General features: G+C 42.3%; 1 protein-coding gene across 2 annotated transcripts in view; it reads right to left on the reverse strand.

Annotated features, from left to right (window-relative positions):
* Positions 1-26,010, reverse strand: part of LOC139352062 (diacylglycerol kinase zeta-like) — a 189,568-nt gene that overhangs the window by 128,731 nt on the left and 34,827 nt on the right. For both annotated transcript variants that reach the window (XM_070994110.1, XM_070994109.1), the window contains exons 6-12: positions 19,889-19,945; positions 19,739-19,807; positions 18,760-18,831; positions 18,475-18,591; positions 17,311-17,382; positions 16,269-16,367; positions 10,612-10,694 (exon numbers count right to left, since the gene is read on the reverse strand). In XM_070994110.1, coding sequence (XP_070850211.1) covers positions 10,612-10,694; positions 16,269-16,367; positions 17,311-17,382; positions 18,475-18,591; positions 18,760-18,831; positions 19,739-19,807; positions 19,889-19,945 — 569 coding nt within the window. The remainder of the gene's footprint in view (positions 1-10,611; positions 10,695-16,268; positions 16,368-17,310; positions 17,383-18,474; positions 18,592-18,759; positions 18,832-19,738; positions 19,808-19,888; positions 19,946-26,010) is intronic.

Consider the following 26,010-nt stretch of genomic DNA (forward strand, 5'->3'; position numbering starts at 1 on the left):
TACGTGTGAAATTTTCCAAAGTTGTAGTACCACTTGTGCTGATTCTCACGATGTGCCTGGCTAAACAATAGGACTTATGATGTTTGACTTCTGTGCCTCTGAGCGAGGAGAGTAACTCTGACCTGGCCCATAAGGTCCAATACAAATCAAAAACAGGAGAGACAGAAGCCACCCATTTTTTAACTCGCTCTAAAATCCACATTTTTGACCCCAGAAAAAAAAGAAAGTGATCAGCGTGTACAGCAAAGTCTTGTAGCTTTGATGGTGACGTAATTTCAGCAATGAGAGTTTTGTTGTTTGTGTAAGAAGCGCTTGTTTGAGGGGTGCGCCGAGGCCAAATTCAGATATTTCTCAGACCCTCACAGAGCCAACAGGGCCCATCACCACGGCAACCGCTGGAGATTATAATGGGTGTGTATTGCACGGAATGTTCGTGTCAGAGTGGGTGATGTCATCGGTCAGAGTGGGAGAGAGCCGGAAAAAACTCCAGATTTTTTCTCTTTCCACACTCCTCCCAGCCACAATTTATACTCTACATGCATAGTTTTTTCCAAGTTTGCAGACAAATTTGTTCTGTCTCTCACAATGTTCTCAAAAAGTCAGAGACTTAGAGAATTTGAATTAGCAGCCTCTAAGTGCGGCCACGTCTGTCTCTGCTCCTAAATGACTCCAATACAAAGATTTTCTGAGAGCAGAACAGACCCCTGTTTTAAACTTGCAAGTGTCTGCAAAACATTGATTGTAGAAACACCGAAATCATACCGAATCGTTCAGGAAATTCTTACAGCAATGATGGTCTGTGTTTTTTTCTGATAGGAGCTACAGTTTTGAGAGCATAAGCCCAAATGTCAGACCAGTGCAGAGGCAGAAAATGCTTTTTCGCCATCTGAATGCATGTGTGTCACCTGCCCCGAGAGCGGGCGTGGGTGCGTGTGCCTGAGTGGGTGACATCATCGGTCAGAGTGGGAGAGAGCCTTACCCTGTGTTCCCACCAAACGCGATGAAAATTATTTAATCGCGCCTCAAATGAAATTGCGTCGCGGCAGACGCTCCAGTTTTGACGCTGGTACAAAAACGCATCGAGCCCGTCCAACAGCAACATTTCTTTCTCTTGTCGATTGGAATGTGGTTTTAAGATTATTTTATGCGAGAAAGTGGATGTTAAAACTTAAAATCTGGGGTCGATTCATCACGATAGTGCGTAGTTTAAAATTTGCTCCAAAGTTTTCGGAGATATGTCGTCCCGCTAACGGACGAGCTGAGGTGGTGACGTCATCAAGTACGCTGCCGTCCCAATTGCATGCAATGACAGTCCTGCGCTCTCCCGTCCTGGAGAGACTGTACTCCCAAGTCGAACTTGCTCAGTCCAAACTGCAAAGTTCGTAAGTCCGAACTTGGCGTACTTGGTATGAGAAACGGCTCATGGCTGAAATAACCACCATCACTGCACTGTACCTGTACTGCACAAAGTAGTGCAGCTATTGTTGAATGAACCAGACAAGTATGCTAGTAAAGCAAGCTATGCTAACTGGGGCTATGCTACGCTGAACTGTCATAAAGCTCTGGGTGAGCGGTGACGGCAATGATGAGTTTCATTTTGCGAGGGAACACCAGGACGTCCGTACGTCAGCACATCGATGACGATCTCAACACTGATAGGCTGTCGCGTCACGCGAATCCGCCGCAAAAGTTCAATTATTTCAACTCGAGCGATGAAGCGATGACTCGATGGGGCGACACGATGAGAGCAATTTTCGCGGCCTACGCGTCCATCGCGTCGCCCGGCACAATGACGCTTCAAATCGCGTCTTTGCATTGACTTTGTATGTAATCTTGCAGCACGATCTTGTTTTATCGCGTTTGGTGGGAACACAGCCTAAGAAAACTCCAGATTTTTTCTCTTTCCACACTCCTCCCAGCCACAATTTACACTCTACACGCATGATTTTTTCCACATTTGTAGACGAAAAATTACCACAAACAAAATGCAGATGCTGCACATAATTGCCTCCAAGAGAAGTTGTCGGAGATCAAAATCCCATAATGCAATTCGTGATGTAAATTTACGGAAATAAACCTGTGAATCTCTTATATGGACAATATCCGTAAAAATGTACAGTCATTCAACTGTTAATACACAGATTTTTCTTACAGTTAATGAGCATCCTCTGTGTCATCCAACTCTGCATACATACCTCTCACAAGTTATAGCCGCTAGCAAGCACACACAGCGCGTGTGAGGCTTTTTTGTTTGTTTGTTTGTTTGTTTGTTTCTGTATGTTTCTCTTGTCATGGGCAAAGTGCATTAGAGAGATATCCTGTTATTTTACTGTCAAGCTGTTTTTTCTTATGTTTCTAGAGGTAATGAGGCATAGACTATGTTATTTTACTAAAACTATGCAATATGCATATTCACATAATTTTGGACTATTACAGTATAAATACAACAATAATAGAAGAATCTGAATTTTGATTTTCTCAACCTGTCATTTAAACATATCAGTACTTGTTTGTTTATAACTTTTACACACAAATTAAATATAATATGCATACAAATTATAGAACTTTTAGAACCTTGCTGTCAAAGTTGATAGAATAAATTATAAAAATAAAAATACAAAAAATAAAAGCACAAAAATATTTAAATACATGATCTCTATATCATTTAATTATTTTTTACTTTATTAATTCAGCACTAGGAATAATAAGGGGCAGATTATGAATGGATTAAATTTGTGGCTATACAGTACAGTTTTTGAAAAGGTATGAAATGTCATAGCAACAGCAGCATAGCCTCCTCACCAACCCTCTCAACAGAAGCTGTTTAATGTACCCCATCAGGTAAAACAGAGACTAATTTTGCTTTGCACTGGCCTCTAACAAATATATGAGGTGTGGACAATGATATAGTATGTTGTGATTCCATGTTACATTCTTTATGAATATGGGTTGCTACCATTCAACCGGTCATATTGCAAGGTATGTTTCTGTATGGTGTTTCAAATTCATGCTCCATGTGCCCCCTTTTAACTTTGAGCACCTGGTCCTCCAAAAGTCTCTGCACGGCCCTGAAGTGCAGCCACGTCTGTCTCTGCTCCTCATTGACTCTAATACAAAGATTTTCTGAGAGAAGCAGAACAGACCAGTGTGACACAGTGTGTCCAAAATATTTTCTGTATAGAACACCGAAATCACACCAATCATTCAGGAAGTCCTAACAGCGATGACGGTCTGTGTTTTTTTCTGATAGACGCTACCATTTTGTCAGCATAATCCCAGATGTCAGACCAGTGCAGTGGCAGAAAATGGTCTGCCCCTGTCTGTCTGCCTGGGGCGCCCCTATCGTCAATGGCAACCAGCTCAAGTTGCCGTGGCAACCTCTGAGCCTCAGTACTTCTCTCAGCATGCTAATGCTAACATGCTAACCTACTGTAAAATGATTCTTAAATGCATCCTATAGGTATTTCAGATCTTTATTATGTGTTATTTGACATGCTAACGTTAGCTTAGCATTAGCCGCTGTTAGCATTGTCATAATGTACACACTCCCGCAGTAGCCCCCGTGGCCCTTTCAAAATTTCCCCAGGGGAAATTGTCTAGTTTTAACCAGTGTAGTTCTGCTTCATTCATTCCCTACTCTGAGAAGTAGCTCACCTACTTTTTAGGTTTGTTCTGACGTTATGTCACACATCATTTGTGCATACTGTATATATTTATGTTATATTTTCTGTGCAGAGATGAAAATATAAAAGACAGTTAACCCAAACAAACCCATTTGTACTCTTTTATTTCCTGACCAAATGAGAATCAATAAGAGAATCGATAAGGAATCGGATCAATAAGCAAAATCGATAATGGAATCGGAATCATTAAATTCTTATCAATTCCCATCCCTACTCCCAACATCAGACAATGTGAAGACTCAGTGGATTAGTTTTATTTAATATTTAGGGCAGAACCCTACTGTGTCTTTGCTGGTTTATTATTTTATTAGGGTTGAAATGCCAAAAGGGGGGAACCCTATTGTGTTTGTGCCAGTTTATTATTATCTTTTTTTTTTTTTTTTTTTTCTGCCACAGCAGCTCAAATTGCTGTGATCTGAATGAGCATAAAACTCAGCTCAGGACCTGGCAATGATGTGGAAGTGTTTCCCAAGAAACATGAGCCCAATCGGCCCAATCATTGCAACATAATTAATGCCCAGAAATTCAACGTTGGAAAGGCCACGTCCCCACACCATGATTCTGATTGACTTGATATTGGTCATGTGCTCAATATGCAAAAAGGTTCTACACCATGATAGATTTTCTGCCATTTTGGACTTAACTTGTAAAGGATTTGTCCCATCATCACAAATCTCCATACATATCTTCCGGCTGTGCCTGGGAATAGGTCTACCAAAGCATTTTGAGCCTGACCTATCAGGGTCACCACAAATGCCAAGAATGCATCCAGTGCACAGAATTTTTTGTATTTATGTTTGGCTGTGCATGTCCTGGGGACAAGTACTAAGCCAGATGTGAAGTGTACTATTGATTGGTCTGAGTGGGCAAAGTCTATTACATAATTGCTAACTCCTGAACACGCACAAAGTTACCTTCAAATCTGATGGATGATAGGGGGACAAATGGAACTTTAAGTACCTAATTATTGAGTCCAGCAGGTCTCATACCTTTTATAACAGAATTAAAGTACTCTGACTCAAGTGACTAAAGTGACTCTGCTCACCTTTGTCAGGCCTGAAACCTGTTTGATGCAGCCTGTGGCTTTAATTTTGAGCTTCTTTCTTCTGTTCAGTGCAAAGGGCTGGAACCTGGAATTGCTGAATTCTTTTGATTGAAATGTTATGGAAATGCCCATACAGCAACTGGAAAACTGTGTTTATATTTCAACATTAGTCCACCTTTGTCAATGATGGCTGGTAACAGCACAATCTCAAAGATGGATTGATACCAGTGGTCCATGGCCCAACTGAAGCTGTACGTTTTGCCTTGTTTTATGTTGTTTTACTGTTTATTTTGTTGGTTTGCCTGTTTAACTTGCATCTAGCATGTTGCACAGTGGGTCCAGTAATGTGGCGACATTAGCTAATTCTGTAATACTGAGTGACAGTTAAGAGACACAGCCTCATTTGAAACCAACTAAATAACACACTAGCTTTTATGCCAGTAATTGTCATTTCTGTTGCTTTTTGTGTGTTTATACTATAGCACTAGCTCAGCTTGCATTAGTTAATGTGGTTACTCCCACAGACTGGGGGCAAGGGGGCAATGTTGGACTAATTTTGTAATAGTGAGCGACAGTCGCTGTGTAAACAGTCTGTGTAAACAGTCTCATCTGAAGCCTACTAAATAATTAGACTATTATGTTTGATGCCAGTAAGTTTTTCCTGTTGATTTTTTGTGTTTATACTCATGCAGGTGTAAGCAGGGACCACCTACTGTGCCAGCATCACACGCAGTGCTTCTGTCAGTTTGACTGACAGTTGCTTCACCTGCCTCCCCGATGCCACTTGAACTTGTGCTTTATTGTGAAATGAGACGTGCTGTGATTAGTCGGGGTCATACATGTAGTCTTGCCAGTCACCTGACCACGACACAGCAAGAATTTATGGCATTGTGATCATTAGATCTGACAAGGAGACCATCGTCAATGACAAAAAAATTGTGTAGTCTGATCCCGGCATTAGTTTCCAGGAAATTAATATCAAAGTAATGTCCTTTGAAGTAACTGAAACATGACCGTGTTTGTGTTCGCTCAAAACCGGAGCTCAGCCTCCTCCTGTTCATGCTGTATGCCTATAACTGCGATCCATCATGATGGACAATTAACAGGTCTCAAGAGGCCCCAAGAACCAGATAACATTGACAAGTTGTAAATCAGACATTCCTGGAGCAAACTGTTTTGTGTGTCTGTGTGCTTTCTTTTCTACCGCATTAGGATAATGCAAACTTTATGTTTGATTCAACTTTGGATGTTTCCACAGCACTAAACTCATTATTTGTATGGTATCAGTGTTTTTCCCGTGTTTCTAGCTTGTAAAATGACAAAAGTATGATCTTAATTCTTATAAGCATTGTTGTCCGTGTTTCTACCATGGAACCATACTGCCATCTAGAGACTAGTAGCGGTTAGGTTTTAATAATAATAATAATAATAATAATAATAATAATAATAATTATTATTATTATTATTATTATTATTATTATTATTGTATAAGTGCTTTACAATCAAAGATAAATAAAATAAAGACCCCCCCACCTCTACCCCACCCACACAAACCCACACCCACACATAAGATCGCAAACTCACACAATCAACACTCCGTTACATGATGATGAAGTACATACTGAGGAAATGCCATCTTGAATTAAAAAGAAATTATGAAACACAGGAGAAAATTTTTAAATATTAAAACAATAAAAAAATAATCATTTTTAGATATGTGACATGAGACAGTTATAATTAGTAGTGCTTAATTCACCCAATATAATCTGCCTTTCCCTGGTTCTTTGTTCTATTAGTTAGTTAGACTATTGGTTGTCATATAAGTTAGCATTAGTATTGAAGAATGTTGCCATTAATCAACGAAATGTGTCTGATGCATGTATATTGGTGTCAACATTCATGTTGTAAACAATGTTAGTGTGATTGAAAATGAATCATTTAAACTCTGTGATTAACCATAGTGAGAAGCAGATGAGTCCATCACAGGCAATCGTTAGTTGTTTTGTTTTCTCTTTACAGGATGCAGTCACAGCGTTCACCTGTAAATCATTCTAAAGCACACGAATATGGTGTAAGATCGCTGTCAAAAAGATGAGTCCATAATTAAAGTTTCGTATTTGTAAAGTTAACAATTTGTGTGTCATAAAAGTTGTTTTACACAAAATTCCGCTGTCATATACATGAGTCTGTGAAATTGGGTTCGGGTTACGAGTTTTTATATGAGTATGAGTCTAAAAGCTGTGAGTGCAAAGTCTTGAGAATACAACTCATTTTTCTACGACTACGAAGTCTTCATTGTGAATACAAATGCAAGTTTACGGTTACTACTTGAAAAGTGCTGAAATGGTGTCACTGAGGTCACAGTCAAGTCACAGGGGAAAGTGATCGATCGGCGATTCCTCCAACTGCCACATGCCACATTCCTCCACATGCCCCAGATGCAAACATGCAGGGCAACGCCGCCATCCCCGAAGAGACTTCACAGGTAATATCAATAATAACGTGCATAGCTGTTATTGATTTCATAAAATCGAACCATTTTATACAATATACATTTCTTGGACTCACATACTTATTGCTTTAGCTTGCAAGCTAAAGATATTTACATGCTGATGAAGCTAGCTTAGTGCTATCGTTACTGGGTGCTATCATTCATAATTTTCGACCACAGCATTAACAATCAAGCCAGATTTGGGATGAATTAATGTGAACCAGTAACTTTGTGTAAAGTTAACATAGAAAGAGGGAGAAGGTTGATATGGAGAAATAAACCCGGACATGATGAATCATCCTGCTTATTGCACAATTTACGAGTGAAATTAGAAATTTGAGACAATAAATTATTGGTTCACGTTAACTCATCCCAAATCTGGCTTGATTGTTAATGCTCTGGTCGAAAATTATGCGGACAGTGCATTTTTTGAGGGGTAACATTATATGTTTTATAGCTGTTTAGTGCTAACTAATTAGCACTGGCCTACTTCTAATCCCAGTAACGATAGCACTAAACTAGCTTCATCGGCATGTAAATATCTTTATCTTGCAAGCTAGAGCAATAAGTATGTGAGTTCAAGAATGTGTATTGTATAAAATGGTATAAAATGGTTCAATTTTATGTGGTTAATAATGGCTATGCACGTTATTATTGACGTTACCTGTGAAGTCTCTTCGGGGATGGCGGCGTTGCCCTGCATGTTTGGCTCTCAAGTTTTGAACTGAGTTCAGAGTGAGATTTGGCAGTGGCAGTGAGGGGTGGGGTGGGGATGGGGGTCTGATCTGATAAATGACATATAAATTGGTACAAATAAAAATAAGCAATAAGTATGTGAGTCCAAGAAATGTATATTGTATAAAATGGTTTGATTTTATGAAATCAATAACAGCTATGCACGTTATTATTGACATTACCTGTGAAGTCTCTTCGGGGATGGCGGCGTTGCCCTGCATGTTTGCGTCTGGGGCATGCGCAGTTGGAGGAATCGCCGATCGATTACTTTCCCCTGTGACTTGACTGTGACCTAAGTGACATCATTTCAGCACTTTTCGAGTCGTACCCGTAAACTTGAATTCGTATTCACAGTGAAAACTTTGTAGTTATAGAAAAATGAGTTGTATTCTCAAGACTTTGCACTCACAGCTTTTAGACTTATACTCATATAAAAACACTCGTAACCCGAACCAATTTCACAGATTCACGTATATGACAGCGGAATTTTGTGTAAAACAACTTTGTTAACTTTACAAATACGAAACTTTAATTATGGACACGTCTTTTTGACAGCGATCTTTCATCATACGTGAAGGTCTTTTTGCCACACACACACACATCCCAGAGTGCCGGAGATATACTCCCCGCAGCCCGCAGCACCAGTTTAGCTCTTTTCACTTCCCTTTAGTTGTGTTTACTTCAATTTTAGTTGTTTTCCTCCTCTCTTCAGAAAAATGTTTTTCTCTAGTTCTTTTTCAAGTCTTCTTGTAACTTTTTTTTGCTCAACACGTTAAACCACATAACTTTTTCAAAGTTAAAGCCAAACTCTTCTTTTCTTTAACCATTAAGGCAATCACATACTATTTTTGTAGATATTTTCAACCGGCTATCGAAAGTATTCTCAACCGAGAAGTTTGGTCATATGGTCATCAACTTCTTCAGATGGAAGTCCTGCAGCCAGCCTCAACCTATCTGTCTGGGTCAAATAGCCATCGCGTTGGACCGTAGCGCAGATCGGAGCCACGAGCGACAGCCCCTCCAGTAAATTAACACTACATTTGCGTCCTCATTCTGTTCAAAACTACTTCTTACTATCGCCAAAGTCATTCTTTTTATTATCCCGATATAGCTTCTTCATCCAGTTATTTGTGTTACATCATATAATCCAAATTATTCATCATATTACTCCTTATACATATCCATTCTCATTATTGTGTCAAATAAATAATACTTGTCATTTAAGTCGTTAACAGACAGTGTCCTTTTGAGCTGGAAATAGACAAGCATTGTATTGAGAGCGTACACTTCAGACGATGAGACTGATCTACCATTTAATCACTAATTATTATTAAATGAGTACAAAAACTGATTAGATGAAGGCTGGTGGCCCTTTCTATGTTAACGAGTGCAAACATTAAACCCAAAGGTTTAATGACCTAATTCCCCTACATCACAGTGTTGAAGAAATCATACTGCTCTCACATGGAGAATATATTCATTAACTGTAAACCCTTTCATTCACTGCAGGAGTTCTCAGGAGTACACTGAGTGCAGTGTTTAAACTGCAGTCAGGTTCCTTGTACACTTGGCCATTAAAGCCGATTCTGATTCTGAATTCTCCATAGCCCATCATATTATTATTTTTACATAAGAACTTTTTGCACAATGCTCCGTCTTGTCCCCAGTAACTGAAGCTCCATTAAGGGCACTCTGGGCATCATGGGCAGCAGTCCCTAATAAACTGGCCCTCTCCTTAGGGCCTAGGAGCAGCCCCCTTTTAAAAGGGTGTGGGAGCTACCCAAACCTGGACCAATCAAATGAAAAGACATAAGACTCCTTTAAAAAATACTCTGAATAATTTATGTACAAAACAGTATGGAAAACATGTTACATGTTAGAATCACAAAATGAAACAATAACCTATGTTGATCCGACTGGCCTGACCCTGTTTCTGACTGCACCCTGATCCTGCTTCTCTGCCAGTGGACAGGGCAACACTCCCTATGACTTATTATTATCATTTTCATTAAGTTTTTTTATTATCATTATTATCATTAGTGGTAGTGGTAATATTAGTAGTAGCATTGGTGGTAGCAAAAGGTAGGATTAGTATTAGTATTTGTGTACATTTTTTAATTAATTTATCTCCCTTCCTATACTTACATCTATTTACTCCATAGATTGACACACACACACATCAAACCAAAACAGCACAAGACAGCTAGCATGACCCTGTTCTGTAATTCCCTGAGAAATTCTGTTAACTGACCTGTATTCTGTTTTTGTCTTCTTTATGTTGTTTTGCCAGCGTTTGTCTTGCAAATAAAAAAAAAAAAAAAAAAAAACAGAATTTTGGTACTCATCTACCAAGCATCAGTGATATCGGTGAGGTGCCAGCAGAGAACCCAAAGGATTCTAAAACCCAGCCGACCCAGCCGAGCCACAGCGTGTTCACCCTGCTGCCTGGCTAATGACACAGAAGTATCAGCTGCTATACTACCAGAATACAGAACAGCTTCTTTCCTCAGGAGATTCTTCAATTTATCCTCTGCTCTCCACCATTAAAAATTGTTTAATTTCTATGGCCTATTATTTATTTGCCCCTTTATACACTTTAATTTTGTATATCCATGTGTGTGTATGTATGTGTATAAGTTTGAGAGATAGTGACCTACCCCTCTTTTGGTCCTCCATGGCTCAGGTCAAACACCTGTCTAGGGTTCAGATACCACATGAAGGACTGCAGTATCTTATTGCCCTGTGAGTCAGAGAAACCAATAGGACATTGGAAGACTAGAGAGTAACTTAACAAACCCAGAATCAAGTCCAGTTAAGTCCCAAGTCAAGCAAGGTGGGTCAAGATCCACATCCTGCATGTTGGGTTTTAACTCCTCATCAACTGATATGTTGTACTGTATATTAAATGCAGTCTTTTCTTTAAAATGAAGTCACTCACTGATGCCAAAGCATGCATCCTATTATGGCTGTGTTCTGGCTGCTCTGATTCTGCCTCTGTGTTTACCCAGGGCTGGAGCGTGGCAAGGGCGGGGCCGATCTCCAAGGCCGAGGTGAGCGGCAGCTGGACACACCTGTCTCCAGTCTGGGCTCATCAGGACTCTCCTTGTTAAGCTGGCTTCTCCCACACTCCTGTGCCAGATGATTCTTGCACGCGTCTCTTGTGTCTCGCCACAGACAGATCTCATGTCCCTGCCACATTTCTCCAGTTGATAAGATTTCTCGCTATATTGTTGGTCTTCTCCTGTGAGTTTATTTTTGTGCCTGCCTGAGAACCTTTTTTCCCAAACAGTGATTTTTTTGTTCCCTTACTAGCAGTCGCTGAGTTCTCCTCCAGCTGAGGTCTTTTGTGTTTTGTCTGTGTGCATTTTCTCCCTAGTGATGATTTTTTTGTTCCTTACCAGTTGGCTGTTGAGTTTTTTTCGCTCCAGCAGAGATTTTGTTTTTTTGCCTGCCTGAGCTACGTTTTTCCCGTTTGGAGATTTGTGTTGTTACTTTTGTTTAATAAAGTGTGTTCAAACTTCCTCTCTGCATACTTTGGTACTCGCCTTCCTTGCTGTCCATAACAGAATCATCTGGCCAGTATGGACCCAGCAGAGACAGACAGTATGAAACGAGCCCTCACCAGCCAGGGGGTCCTGATCTGCCAGCACGACTCGACCCTGCGCCAAGTCATGGAGCATCTTCAGCAGCTAACCACCAGCATGACACAGCTGGGAGGACAACTGGCTTACATCAGGGATCAGCTTGCAACTCCCACATCTCCCGTGGGTCCTCCTCCTCCACCTCCAGCTGCCAATCATCCTGCCTACCCTGCACCTCAGACTAGGGAACCCTACATCCCCATCCCAGCCCGGTACTCAGGTGATTTAGGTACTTGTGCTCAGTTCCTCCACCAGTGTTCTGTAGTGTTCAGCCAGCAGCCCCTCACTTACGTCACGCACTGATCCAAAATAGCTTTTGTAATGAGCCAAGCTGCTGTCCGGACTGGCAGCAGCTTGGTCCCTCACTATTTCGGGTCAGAATACAGAGATTACACCCTTTTCACAGAAGAAATGAAGAGAGTTTTTGATCACCCAGTCAAGGGTAGGGAGGTGTTAAGTCGGCTACTCGATTTACGGTAGGGAAGCCAGCCAGTCTCTCAGTACGCCATACACTCTCACATTTTGGCAGTGGAAAGTGGTTGGGGTGAGCCAGCTCTCCAGGCGACCTTTTACAAGGGGCTAGCTGGGGAAATAAAGGACAAACTAGCGGTTCGAGACGACTGTAGCTCTCTGAACAGCCTCATCGACTTAGCTATCACCCTAGATAATAGGATGAGGGAAAGACGTAGGGAAGGGTCGGAAAGACAGAGAGTACGTCCCCTCGCCTCCCCCCGGACCGGACCAGCGGAGCCAGCACCTCCGACACCCTCCTCTCCCTCCACTACCCTAGACGCTCGACACTGGCGGAGCGGCAGCAAAGCATCAGAAACTACTGTTACAGGTGCTGGTGGACTCAGGTGCCGATGACAATTTTATAGATTCAGAAGTTGTTAAAACCCATGATCTCCCCCTGAACCAGCTCACTACCCTAGGAGGTGTTAGCCATCGACGGTAAACTTCTTGAGGTGATCACACACAGAACCGAACCAATCAAAATAATTCTCTCTAGTAACCACCATGAATTCATTGAACCATATGTGATCTCATCACCTCTCTCTCCTGTTATTTTGGGGAACCCATGGCTGAAGAAGCACAATCCCCACATTGACTGGCCCACCACCACCATAAGAAACTGGAACAACGTCTGTCACGCTCACTGTCTCAAATCAGCAGTCTCCACGAAGACCCCCAGCACCACTAATCCGCCCGAAGCAGAGGACCTGTCCACTGTCCCCAATGAGTATCACTATCTCGAAGAAGTTTTTAGTAAGGATCAAGCCCGTTCACTCTCTCCTCACCACCCCTATGACTGTGCTACAGACTTGCTTCCAGGTGCACATCTCCCCACCAAAAGGCTATATAACCACAAAAAGCCGAAAGAGAAGCCATGGAAGCCTACATTAATGACTCCATAGTGGCAGGTCTGATTTGCCATTCCCCATCACCAGTGGTGGCGGGATGTTTTTTTTGTGGAGAATAAAGATCAGACTCTTCGCCCCTGCATTGATTACACTGGTCTGAATGAAATCACCGTTAAAAATAAGTATCCACTCCTTCTCATTGATTCTGCCTTCAGTCCCCTTCACGAAGCTCAGATTTTTTCCTAGACTTCAGAAACACGTACCATCTGGTGCGGATCTGGGAAGGAGATGAGTGGAAGCCAGCATTCAACACTCACCTGGGTCACTATGAGTACCTGGTAATGCCATTTGGACTGACTAATGCTCCTGCTTTTTTCCAGGCCATGGTAACCGATGTACTAAGAGATTTTTTGAACAGGGTAGTATTTGTGTACTTAGATGACATTTTAATATTTTCTCGCACATATGACAAACATGTAAGCCATGTCAGAGATGTTCTTAAAAGACTGTCTGAGAATCGGCTATATGTAAAGGCAGAGAAATACAAATTCCACGCCACTTCTGTTAACTTTTTGGGTTATGTGGTGGAGAAGGGGCAGCTCAGAGCAGATCCAGCCAAGGTCGAGGCAGTAAAGGGGTGGCCTGTTTCAGCTACCCGTAAGTAGCTGCAGAGGTTCCTGGGCTTTGCAAATTTTTATCACCGCTTCATCAAAAGTTACAGCCACATAGCCGCCCCACTCACCCAGCTAACGTCCAGTAAGGTCTCCTTTAAATGGTCACCTGAAGCTCAAGCTGCCTTTCACAAATTGAAACAAATGTTCATTAATGCTCCTGTGTTAATTCACCCAGATCCAGAACAACAGTTCGCGGTCGAGGTCGACTCCTCGGATTCAGGGGTCGGGGCCATCCTCTCCCAGCGCCTGCCAGCAGACAAGAAATTACATCCACGCGCCTTCTTCTCCTGCCGACTCACAGCTACAGAGCAGAATTATGACATGGGGAACCGGGAGCTGCTAGCGGTGGTTCTGGCACTTCAAGAGTGGCGGCACTGGTTGGAGGGAACGGCTCAGCCTTTCATCGTCTGGACCGACCACAAAAATTTGTCCTATCTTCGCTCAGCTCAGAGACTGAACTCCCAACAGGCTCGGTGGGCCCTCTTCCTGGGGAGGTTTGATTTCACACTCACCTATTGCCCGGGCTCCAAAAACCAGAAACTGGACACCCTCTCCCGTTAATTCCCCACAGTGGAGAGAGAGACCAGCACGTAGGTGATCCTCTCCCCTAGTGGGAGTGGTCCAGTGGAAGATGGAACGGAAAGTCCACAAAGCCCTCACAGACTACCCAGTGCCAGATGGCTGTCCCCCGGGATGGCTGTTCGTCCCGCTGGTTGCAAGGTCTTCAGTGCTCATATGGGGGCACTCCTCGAGGATAGCCTGCCAACCGGGAATCCACCGAACCCTCTCCCTGATCCTCCAATGCTTCTGGTGGCTGTCTATTACCGCAGACACCAGGGGATTCATCTCCGCCTGTGCTATCTGGCCAGAACAAATCCTCTCACTGCACCCCTGCTGGGCTGCTGCAACCGCTACCCATTCCTCCTCATCCGTGGTCACACATCACAGTGGATTTCGTCACTGGTCTCCCTCCATCTGAAGGTAACAACACCATACTTAACGTTGTTGACCGGTTCTCTAAGGCTGTTTTCTTTTTGTCCCCCTACCCAAATTGCCTTCAGCCTTAGAGACCGCTAATTTGTTAGTTCCCACATGTTTTCCATCTTCACGGCATTCCTCAGAACGTCGTGCCAGACAGAGGCCCGCAGTGCACTTCTCTGGTGTGGAAAGCTTTCTGTCAGGCTTTGGGGGCCTCTGCCAGTCTCACCTCCAGCTTTCATCCCTAATCCAACGGTCAAACTGAGTGGGCAAACCAGGATTTGGAGTCCGCCCTTCTCCCAGCCTCCTGGTCCATGCACCTCCCCTGGGTGGAATATGCCCACAACTCCCTGATTAGCTCCGCCACAGGTATGTCCCCTCTTATGTTCATGACCGGATTCTAGCCTCCCCTGTTCCCCAGTCAGGAGCCTAGCACGGTAGTACCATCTGTTCAGATACAGTTTTGTCAGGTCCGAAGAGTGTGGCGGGAAGCCAAGGCCACCCTAGGACAGACGGCTGTTGGTGGATCACCATCGCACACCAGCTCCTGAGTATTGAGTGGGTCAACAGGTATGGATTTCGCCTCGGGACCTGCCCCTCCAGACAGACTCCCGCAAGATGGCTCCCAGATACATCGGTCCCTATCCCTATCCCTATCTCTATCCCTCGATGCTCTCTGAGGTGAGCGACGGCCTGGGGATACTGTTACGGCTGTGTTCTGGCTGCTCTGATTCTGCCTCTGTGTTTACCCAGGGCTGGAGCGTGGCAGGGGCGGGGCCAATCTCTGAGGTGAGCGCCGGCTGAACACACCTGTCTCCAATCTGGGCTCATCAGGACTCTCCTTGTTAAGCTGGCTTCTCCCACACTCCTGTGCCAGATGATTCTTGCACGCATCGCTTGTGTCTCCTCACAGACATATCTCAGGTCCCTGCCACATTTCTCCAGTCGATAAGATTTCTCGCTATACCATTGGTCTTCTCCTGTGAGTTTATTTTTGTGCCTGCCTGAGAGCCTTTTTTCCCTAATGGTGATTTTTTTGTTCCCTTACTAGCAGTCGCTGAGTTCTCCTCCAGCTGAGGTCTTTTGTGTTTTGTCTGTGTGCATTTTCTCCCTAGTGATGATTTTTTTGTTCCTTACCAGTTGGCTGTTGAGTTTTTTTCCCTCCAGCAGAGATTTTGTTTTTTTGCCTGCCTGAGCTGCGTTTTTCCTGTTTGGAGATTTGTGTTGTTACTTTTGTGTAAGAAACTGTGTTCAAACTTCCTCTCTACAGACTTGGGTTCTCACCTTCCTTGCTGTCCATAACACATCCAGTATACTGCTTTTTGATTTGTCAGGTTGAGCCAGAAATCAGCTTTTGACTTGAATCAGCTGAAGTCCAAGTCATGTGACTCAGGTCCAAACCTCTCTGATTTACCAAGTGACTGCCAAAGTCACTGACTGACTAACTGTCAGACCTGTGGGATGCTTTAGCGACACCACAATTGCTCTGTCACTAAGCTGATTAACTTGCTAACATGTTCCCTGACGACTGTGTACATGGTTGACTGCTATTAAAACTGGATGATGTGTTGACTGAGTCTTTGGCTACTGACCCATATGCCATATGCTCCCACTAGATGAACTGGTTTGTGACTAGGTTGACTGGTTTGTTCATGAATACCTGGTTTCCTCCACTCTTGGGGTTGACAAACACCAGCAGCGGTTTCATCAGTGGTGAAGGTATTGGTCGGATTATAAATGGCTTCCACTGCCGTCCCTCCTGTCAAAGACAAAAATGATCTGCTCAAATCCTCTACAGCAGAACTTGTTCATTCAGACTTTCTAACTTGGGACTGGTCTACAGGCTGGTGTATCTAAACAGCTACAAAAACTGCAGTATACATTTCCAAATAGGCTGATTCATCGGTTTGCTATCATGAGAGACGTTATTAAGTAGCCCATAAAATCCATGTAGTGCTTATATGTATGGTGCCATTTGAACAAACACTATTGATCTCCCATGAGAAATTTGACCTATGAATACGTTAAAACTCACTCTGTTCAAAAAGTAATATTCACCACCCTGTACTCCTGTGAAGTAAGTTACACACAAATAAGTTAAGATGATAAAGTGTCAGACACAAAGAACTAAAACCACTGTCAGGTTATTTGTCTCAAATATGCACCTTAACCATGGCCAGAAAGAGATATGGTGCTCTGCCTCTAGAGCGGTGGTTTTCAAAGTGGGGGCCGGGGCCCCGTGGGGGGCCACCAGGGGGTGCTAGGGGGGCCTCAGAAAATTGGAGGGAAGTTAAGAAAAAAAAGCAAATAAGCAAAACATGTTAGTTAATAATATTCTTATGCTAAACAAATGTAATAATTATTGAATAGTGAACACACACACATTTGAGAGAGGTTTGATTTCTTTTGTTCTGTTCTTGTTTGTCAACAGTTTGTTGAAAAGTTCATTATTCAGTGGGAATATAATACAGTGTTGAAAACATGTTTGTTAATATTCTTATGCTAAACAAATGTAATAATTATTGAATAGCGAATAAAAGTAAGAAAATCATTCTAAAAGTTGATGTTACTTTACATATTTTGTAGCATTGTTGGTGGGTTTGCAAAGTGGGTCCCTGGCCAGAAGCTGATGCTGTTTGGGGGGCCATGGCATGGAAAAGTTCGGGAACCCCTATTCTAGAAGATCGCAGTACAAGACTGACCTCTGCTCCTTTCTTGCTGCTTTTCCTCTTGAATGATGTTCTCTTTTTCTTCTTACTCGACTTCATAGATGTCTGTTACAAAAGAGACAGCAGCTGTGTATCACTGCAGGTTGATTTCATGAGGAGCAGAGAACAAGATATGATGCAGCTTGTTCTCAGAGTGAGGAAAAAGTGTTTTCAAGGCAAAGTATATTTTTAACATAAACACATCCACATCCATAATTGATATAATACATCTCCATGTTGGAGATATAGCGTCTCTGTATTACATCATACAAACATACTGTTTGTAGACAAACTGTATTTTAATCGCTACTACTGAGAAATGTTTCGAAACACTTTGAATCACAAAGTGTAAAAAAAAGGAATACCTTTGCAGAGTCATGCTGTGTCGAGGCAACTGACACGGGACAAACTACCATTTCTTGCACTTGTATCGGGTTCATACAATTCAAAGTCTTACACAGATGACATTTTTCCATATCTAGGCTATCCAAAATATATCCCAATCTAAATGACAATGTGAATGTCCACTGCCTTAATTTGCGAACCTATTGGCATTCAATCTTTAAAAAACTTTCTCTTAATAGCCATCTTTTTCTACATCAGGACAGCTTGGAGTGCATATCATGTACTGCAAATGGTAGCTGGGCATTCTGGGGAATGGGAAGAGTCAGGGATTAGCACAGCATGTTATGGCTATGTGTCCTCTAGACTATGGACTGGGGTCTTTCGAAAGACCAGCCCCCCATAAAAACCTGAACAAATGACCTGACACATGCTCCATCTCTGATCAAAATTTGACATGGTCCTATGAAGCTATGGTAATGGTAATTCTAGTTTGTGTACACAACCAGCAGGTCTATGTTGGGATATAGTATGAAATTACTTGGGACTATACAATAATTTTGTTATTTCCATCTCTTTGTTGTTTACAGTTTGGTACTTCTCATTGCTGATCGTGGGTGGATAGAAGTTTAAATGGAAATAGAATGAAGGAAAGTCAATCACAGTTGTTTATTGCTTTAAAGATTCATATACAAGCACAGGCATGTACATTGACAGTGATTCTAGTGTGTGATAAGGCAGGTACTGCAGAGTAAGGTACTGTCTCTGATCCCCATAAAAACAAACCAGCTGTAAAGTAACTGAAAGCAGTGTTACCTGATGGCGTCGGACCCGAATGATCCATGTGGGTGGAACTATAAGGGCAGCGTGAGCTCCTATAGGACAAGGCTCCTCAATTTGCTGCAGCATGAAGCAGGACACTTTGTTGTGGTACTAAAGAGGGAAATCCACCATTATAATACATTTATTTATTGGCTTCTGTTGATATATATATAGACAAACTATAGCTCTGTAAAAAATGCAGATTTTTTTTGGTAGCTTAACTCAAGTCAAATGATCATCTTGCCCCGGTGTGTAACTCCCTGTTATAAACATACTCACAGCCTGTTTGCACCAGGAGCAGCTGATAGCCACAATCTCTCTACTGTGGAAAACAAATTTCTGCTGAAAGCCCTGCACAGAAAAACAAGAGTTCTTTTTGTGCTTGACTGCTACTGAAAAATGAAATACCACTACCACTTTAATTTAGATTAGTTTAGGATAACACTTCTACAAATTTGTCAGATTAGCAAGAGAGAAATAATATTTTTACTCCATCCATCCATCCATCCATTTTCTCCCGCTTATCCAGGGCTGGGTTGCGGAGGGAGCAGTCTGAGCAGGGACGCCCAGACTTCCCTCTCCCCAGACACTTCCCCCAGCTCTTCTGGGGGATCCCGAGGCGTTCCCAGGCCAGCCGAGTGACATAGTCACCCTAGCGTGTCCTGGGTCTTCCCCGGGGTCTCCTCCTGGTGGGACATGCCTGGAACACCTCCCTAGGGAGGCGTCCAGGGGGCATCCGATAAAGATGCCCGAGCCACCTCAGGCAGCGACTCAACTCTGAGCTCCTCCCGGGTGTGTGTGTGTGTGTGTGTATATATATATATATATATATATATTATTTATTTATTTATTTTTATTTTTTTTTTTTGTGGTGCACAGATGACCAATAGCAGCAGAGTTGCCATCCAATTGCATGATCACTCACTCATGTGATTGGAGTTGCTATACAATCACATGATGGTTTCCTTTTAAAATGCCTGTGGAATCATCCAATGGTTGTTTGTGAAGCCAGCAGGCCAGCCTGAGTAGATCAACGTGGGTAGCAGTCATGTGCTAATTAGAGCTATTCGCACCTTTGCGAAGGCGCGAATAACCACGCCCCCCCGCTGACAGATGGTTCGTTTCCGACGATATTCAGAGCCGGCAAAGTTCCCCGTAAACTTGCTGTAAATTGCCGATAATCAATGAACTTCGCGGGGGTTTACTGGTCGTAAATGTGGTTTTTCATGCAGTGAATAATACCAGAATTTCCACTCACCTTCCCACATTGTTTACATTTGCCTTCTTGCCGTCTCCGGTGTACCCAGTGATGACGTACTACAATGGGCTGAACACACAATAATAATAATTAAATAGCTAACTTTTTAAGTCTAATAACAACCTGTAGGAATACATTTCCAGAACTCACCTCTCGAATGTTCCTAGAGCCTGAATCTCTGAAAGATGGTTTACACCTGAAATTAATCTGGAGGAGAGCAGATAAAGAGTGGAGATGTGTAAATATGTAGATGATTACTGGGCTTCTAACTTCCAACTTGCTGCACAAACCACACTGGGTACTGTGACAGATTAGGAGATGACAGAACATGATTGAATGGAATGATTTCCAATGCCCAGATTGGTAGATAAAACATACAGTGGTATGAAAATGTGCTTGCCCCCTTCCTGATTTCTTATTGTTTGCATGTTTGTCACACTTAAATGTTTCAGATCATCAAACAAATTTAAATATTAGACAAAGATAACACAAGTAAACACAAAATGCAGTTTCTGAGTGAAGGTGTTTATTATGCCTGACAAAGAAAACCCTCTCTGGCCACCAGGAGCCAAACTCCCAGGCAGCTGGGGATCCAAAGTGAGCAGATGAGCTGAACACCTACTTCTGCATATTTGAGGTAGCATCTGCCCCTCCCCCAGCGGCATCAGCCCTGCAGCAGCCCCCCACACACACACACTCACTGCACTGAGGAGCTCCATCAGTGATAGGATGCTACATTCAAAAAGTGTGAAGGAGTGGTATCGCAGGTCATTCCTTCCTGTAATTGAGATGTGTCAGTCTGGAAAAAGTATTAAAGCCGTTTCTAAAGCTTTGGGACTCCAGCAAACCACAGTGAGAACCATTATTGACAAATGGCGAAAACATGGAACAGTGGCGAAAATTACCAGGAGTGGCCGGCTCACCAAAAATTACCCCAAGAGCACAGCGAGGACTCATCCAAGAGGTCACAAAAGACCCCACAACAACATCCAAAGAACTGCAGGCCTCACTTGCCTCAGTTAAGGTAAGTGTTTATGACTGATTAAAAGGGGACAGGAAACACTTAACAAAGTTTACAAAAATTAATGCAAGGTTTTCCACACTAAAACATTAGCCAATGCCTAACATTGTTAATAAGTTGTAGAAAAGAAATTATCTCCCAAAGTTTATGTTGTCAAACAAGGGCGCAGCCATATTGTCTTGGCATAGAGCGTGACATCATGAGGTTGGTTGGATTGAGGTCTTTCAATACTCTACTGGTGACAACAGTGATAAAATGGAACCAAAAAGAAAGAAGAACTGCAAGGGAGGTCATTTTTGTATCGCTTCAGGCTGTAGCAATGAATTCTACAGAGTAAAAAACCAAGGCAAGACTGTACATTTTCATGTTTTGCCACTAAAGTGGCAATCGGTTCTCTGTCGCTGGCTAGCTGCTCTCAAACGCCAGAGTCCCCCTTTCAGTGCCGCAGCTAGGGTTTGCAGCGAGCACTTTGAGGAACTAAATGAGGACTACATTGATGAGAAGGCTTTTGAATCAAGCGTCCTGGTGACTCGTAAAACAAAGCCAGAAGCTGCTCCATCTGTGTTTGATATTTCATCTTACAGTGTAGGGTCCACAGACCGCCCGACACAGTCAGCAGCAGCAAAGAGGCGGCTATGCGCCGTAAGGCAAGAGCACAACACTATGCCGTGGTGGCAGAGCAGAGAGAGATGGGTTAGCCGGTGAGAATCACTAGTACTAAGCACAACTGATCAAACTGTAGTCATACATTTAGGTCATTAAGACATTTCTCCACTGTGGGACTAATAAAGGTATATCTTATCTTATCTTAAAACGGAAACTGAGTGTAGTGCCTAGAGCATGCACTGTCCTGTGTGCGTGCGGTTTGTGCGTGGATGACACCATCTACTAGTCAGAATCATTACATCGTCAGACGTAGAGTTGGCTTGTTCACGCAGCACAGCTGAAAAAATAAAATAAAATAAAAAATTATTCCTGCTAACACTGTGTAATTTAAATAGACCACAGATACAAGCAACACATTTTTCCACTAATGGCAGGCTTAAAAAAATACTGCAGCATAGTTATTACATAATAACTACACTGATCATTTCACTTCATTTTCTACAATAATAAACTTCAAACAATCAATTCATATATTAATAAAAAACTCATTCAAGATTCTAGATTACTTTATTTTTTCCATACACATAAAAAACAGTTAAAAACTATTTTCAATCCATGTTAAATCTCTTGCGAAATTTGCAAATAGTTAGAGACCCACTCGATCAGTGTACACTGCCTCATCGCCTCAACCATCACATAATCTGCAGCCACAGGATCAACATCTCCAATCTGCCATCCACATAGCTGATTCCACACCATTCCTCAATGTTGGGGTGACAGGACGCTGCCAAGTACACAAAGTACCTGTAGTATCATGTGAAAAAACCACAGGTGTGCTTCATCTGCATCCTAGAGGAATGAGACAAGTAACTAAGGTTAGCTATCTTATGCTGTTCTTAGCTAGTAAGTAAGTTCGTTTACTAATGTGGCGCTAGCAAGGTAACGCCACAATAAACCTAACGTTACCACACTAGTAAACTTACTGGTGTGACATTAGCCAGTCGGTTCACTAGCTAGTTAGTGTGTGGTGTTACGATACAAAAGATCCCCCAGAAGATCGCCCACGTTTGCCTCCCAACAACAAATACACTCTGTCGGGGTGGGTATTTCCCTGCAGTTGCCACACCCGCACCACGCTGTGTTGCCCACTCTCTCAGCACCTACAGAAACCATCAGCTGCTATTCCTCCAAAACAACCCATGGCTGTGTTTGAGGTGTTTGTCCCCTCAGTGGCTCGAAGGAATATGCCATCGGGTGTGATGGCATCGCTTCGAAATTCCGTTCAATTTCATCCTCTTCCATTCTTTCTTCATACTGCTAAGCTTCTAATTTTATGTAAAAGCACTTTGTGTTCTACTTAATTCTGTGTGAAATAAATAAGAAGTGGAGTGTTTCATGGAGTGTTGGAGTGTTTCATGTCCTCTCAAAATTAAAACGGTTACACAGTATATGATGGTATTTTTTTTTTTTCTTTCATCTGGAAGACAGATGTTTTAACACAGGTATGTCCAGGCGCTCATTTTGGCACATCCAGGCAGACTACTGTTATCTTGTCCAAGCATACAGAGAAACTCCTCTGCTGAAAACACTTTTTCAGCCTTTTTTCTGCTTGTTATTGTTCTTAACTCGCATAAAAGGACGAAATGCAAATAAAACAGTAAAGTAACACCTCGGACTGGTCAGAAAGGTCCTCTGTGTGCGCTCTGCCCATTCATGAGCAAATACGACGGTGACCAGTCAACAGCTCAGCAACCCACTGGTCAATTTTGATGATCAACACTTCTAACAACCAGTCAGAGTCAAGAGGTTCGAGGGGCAGTGCCCAAATTCACTATAGTAACACCAAAGACGATCCAAAAGAAAGTAACCCCAGAGATAGTATATGGCATCAAGAGCACTCCCTCCACTCTAGAAACCCCCTCCTCTTTATGTATACAACCAGGACCTTTGTGACTCAGGCCTGTTTGGCTGCTAACTCACCGAGTTTCCATCGCACAGTGAAGGGACAGACATTTTCATGATCATCTCTGCTTCCATATGATACCAGGCTTGTGTGGTTTGCGTGAAGTGGTGAAATGAGCAGACGCACCAAAGTGGACATACGGTATTTTCGTCTTTTTGTTATATCCACATATAATTCATTGCAGTATGAATTATGTTTAGTTTGGGTAGCAATGCTTGGTAGAGGCTTTTAGCTGAGTTTCTCCCTGTCATTCTGGTGTGCTACAAATTAGGATTGGTGCTTCCTAGCGTGAGCATTGATCATCTGAACTGCATGCATCTCACACTGCCCCCTGTACAGGCAGCACTCGCACAAAAGCCAGCAATTGCAACTTGGCTGAAGTATTTTCTGCTCAGTATTTCGTACCTGGGATCCACTGTCTTGATCATCTGCCTGAAGCCTTCTTTTTCTACAGTGCTAAGCAGGCCCATGTCTTTGGCTAGGTGGATAGCGATAGAGTTTGTAATCTCGATCCATTGTTTGCTTTTTCTGTTGTAGGGAGTTCCTCTAGTAAACGTGTCCTGAAGTGACATTTGGCTCGATTTTTCTTTTGCTTTTCCCATGTTACCTGCTGATATGGAGGGCACTGATCTTAACTTCATACATTCTTGATATTTCAAGACATGCTTGCGGCTATGGTGGTGGAGCAAATTGCTCGTGTTGACGCCTCCAGCGACAAACCAAAAAAACAACAGACACATTTCTTATGTCTCATCACGTTCTACTAGTTATGCATTTTTGATTTTGGAACTTTCAGTGTTTGTCCCCTCCATCTTCACCATAACATAGCACCAGAGCACTACAGTTCTACCCTCACCACGCCCCGCACCATGTGTGTTTAGAAGCGGAACATTGAAAATGGTCCCGTCTGAAACAGTGTTGCGCGGTGTAGTGTTTCGAACGTTGTGTAATCACATACACTGGTGTGCCGGTATATTAAAAATTCATATCATAACAAAATTATACACCGTTATTCGGTTTGAACCGGTATTCCGCCCAGCCCTAATTTTGTGTTTACTTCTGTTATCTTTGTCTAATATTTTAGCTTGTTTGATGATCTGAAACATTTAAGTGTGACAAATATGCAAAAAAATAAAAAAATAAAAAATCAGGAAGGGGGCAAACACTTTTTCAAACCACTGTATATCAGGAGAAAGAAACAGTTCAGATGTTGAAGTTACACATGTTCAGAAATGTGTGACTTCGTAGCAGTGAAAGTGAATATTTCACTTAATGTAGCATCATATGGAAAAACAGGTCAAAACTGTACATTACAGTACATGTGACATAATGTCATAATCTTCTGAAACTCTTAATTGCTAAGTATATTGCAATTGTAAATTTAAACAAACTTCAAATCAAATTTTCATTGAAGAATGGAACAGGTTGTGACCATATAAAGAGTTTACACAGGCCTAATGACCCCTACACATTCCACTCTTATTAACAGTTGCATTGACTACGCATGAAAGTTTGTTCTTGACCTTACAAAAAAACACAATTTAGGCATAGGTCCACTTTGTGGGGTTTTTGCTGCATTGTCATGGAGATGGTTCAGTTATTATCACATAGTATGGAGCATCAGTCATGTTTAACAGGAAGTTACACCAGATCAAAACCTACACATCATCAACTAAATGTAAAAAGGTTAAAGGTCATGGAACAGAAAGATCAAGGAGGACATTCACATTCACATTACATCTCCCAATCAAAGTCTGGTACATCCAAAATCATTGCCTAGTTACTCTATAAGTCACTATATTTACTTTCCACTGTTTTATTTGACTGTCCCAATTCTGTGAACTTTATGCCCTACAAACTGTAGTACGTCAAATATATCCAAAATGGAATTATTCCACCACCAGCACTTGATTTCCGTTGTGTTTTCTGTTGATAGTAGCAACACCTACCGGCAGACAGTTACATCCATCATTTTGTAACTGTATCCTGGCGAATAGTGAGAGACATCTTTATCAAATCCCCAAATGCTCTTCTTGGAGCATCATCGGTATGTGTTTCTTTTATTACAGCCGTTTTGCAAGCAAAATACACTCCTTGCCTGCTTGTGTGTTGCTAATGCAACATTTCTAAGTTAAATACCTTAACCTAAGCTACTGTTGGCATAGCCATTGTGTATTTGACTCGTTTCACTTTTTCTTGTGGACTTACTGTACTGTACTCATACTGTATGTATGTTAACTCAATGAAGTACTGTGCTGTACTGCCTAAAAGACTTACTGTTGGTCTGTCACTGATTTCTTCGTGACATGAAGCACAATGTAACCTAACTAATTTGACAGTTTGCCTGTACTTTTGTGATACCCTTGGTCTAATTATTGTTTATATAATCTCCTCATTTGTAATCACTGTCAATACTGTTTTCACATTTTCCCAATTGCCTCCAGTAAAAGTCTCAAAGACAATCCGTTGTCTTCAACCTTTAATGGAAGTGGGTTTAGGTCACTGCACAGCTGCACACTTACATGCATAATGAGGGAAGAAGAGGACCAAAATAAAAAACTGTGTCCACGGCATGTAGACAATGTTAGTGAACATAAATAGTGAATGAGTGAGGTAGAGATTTTGGTTACAGCCAGGAGTTACAACCTGGCCCTGTTTACGACCACTTGTTGTAAGGTGACT

This window comes from Chaetodon trifascialis, chromosome 24 (genome assembly GCF_039877785.1).
Source record: "Chaetodon trifascialis isolate fChaTrf1 chromosome 24, fChaTrf1.hap1, whole genome shotgun sequence".
NCBI lineage: Eukaryota > Metazoa > Chordata > Actinopteri > Chaetodontiformes > Chaetodontidae > Chaetodon > Chaetodon trifascialis.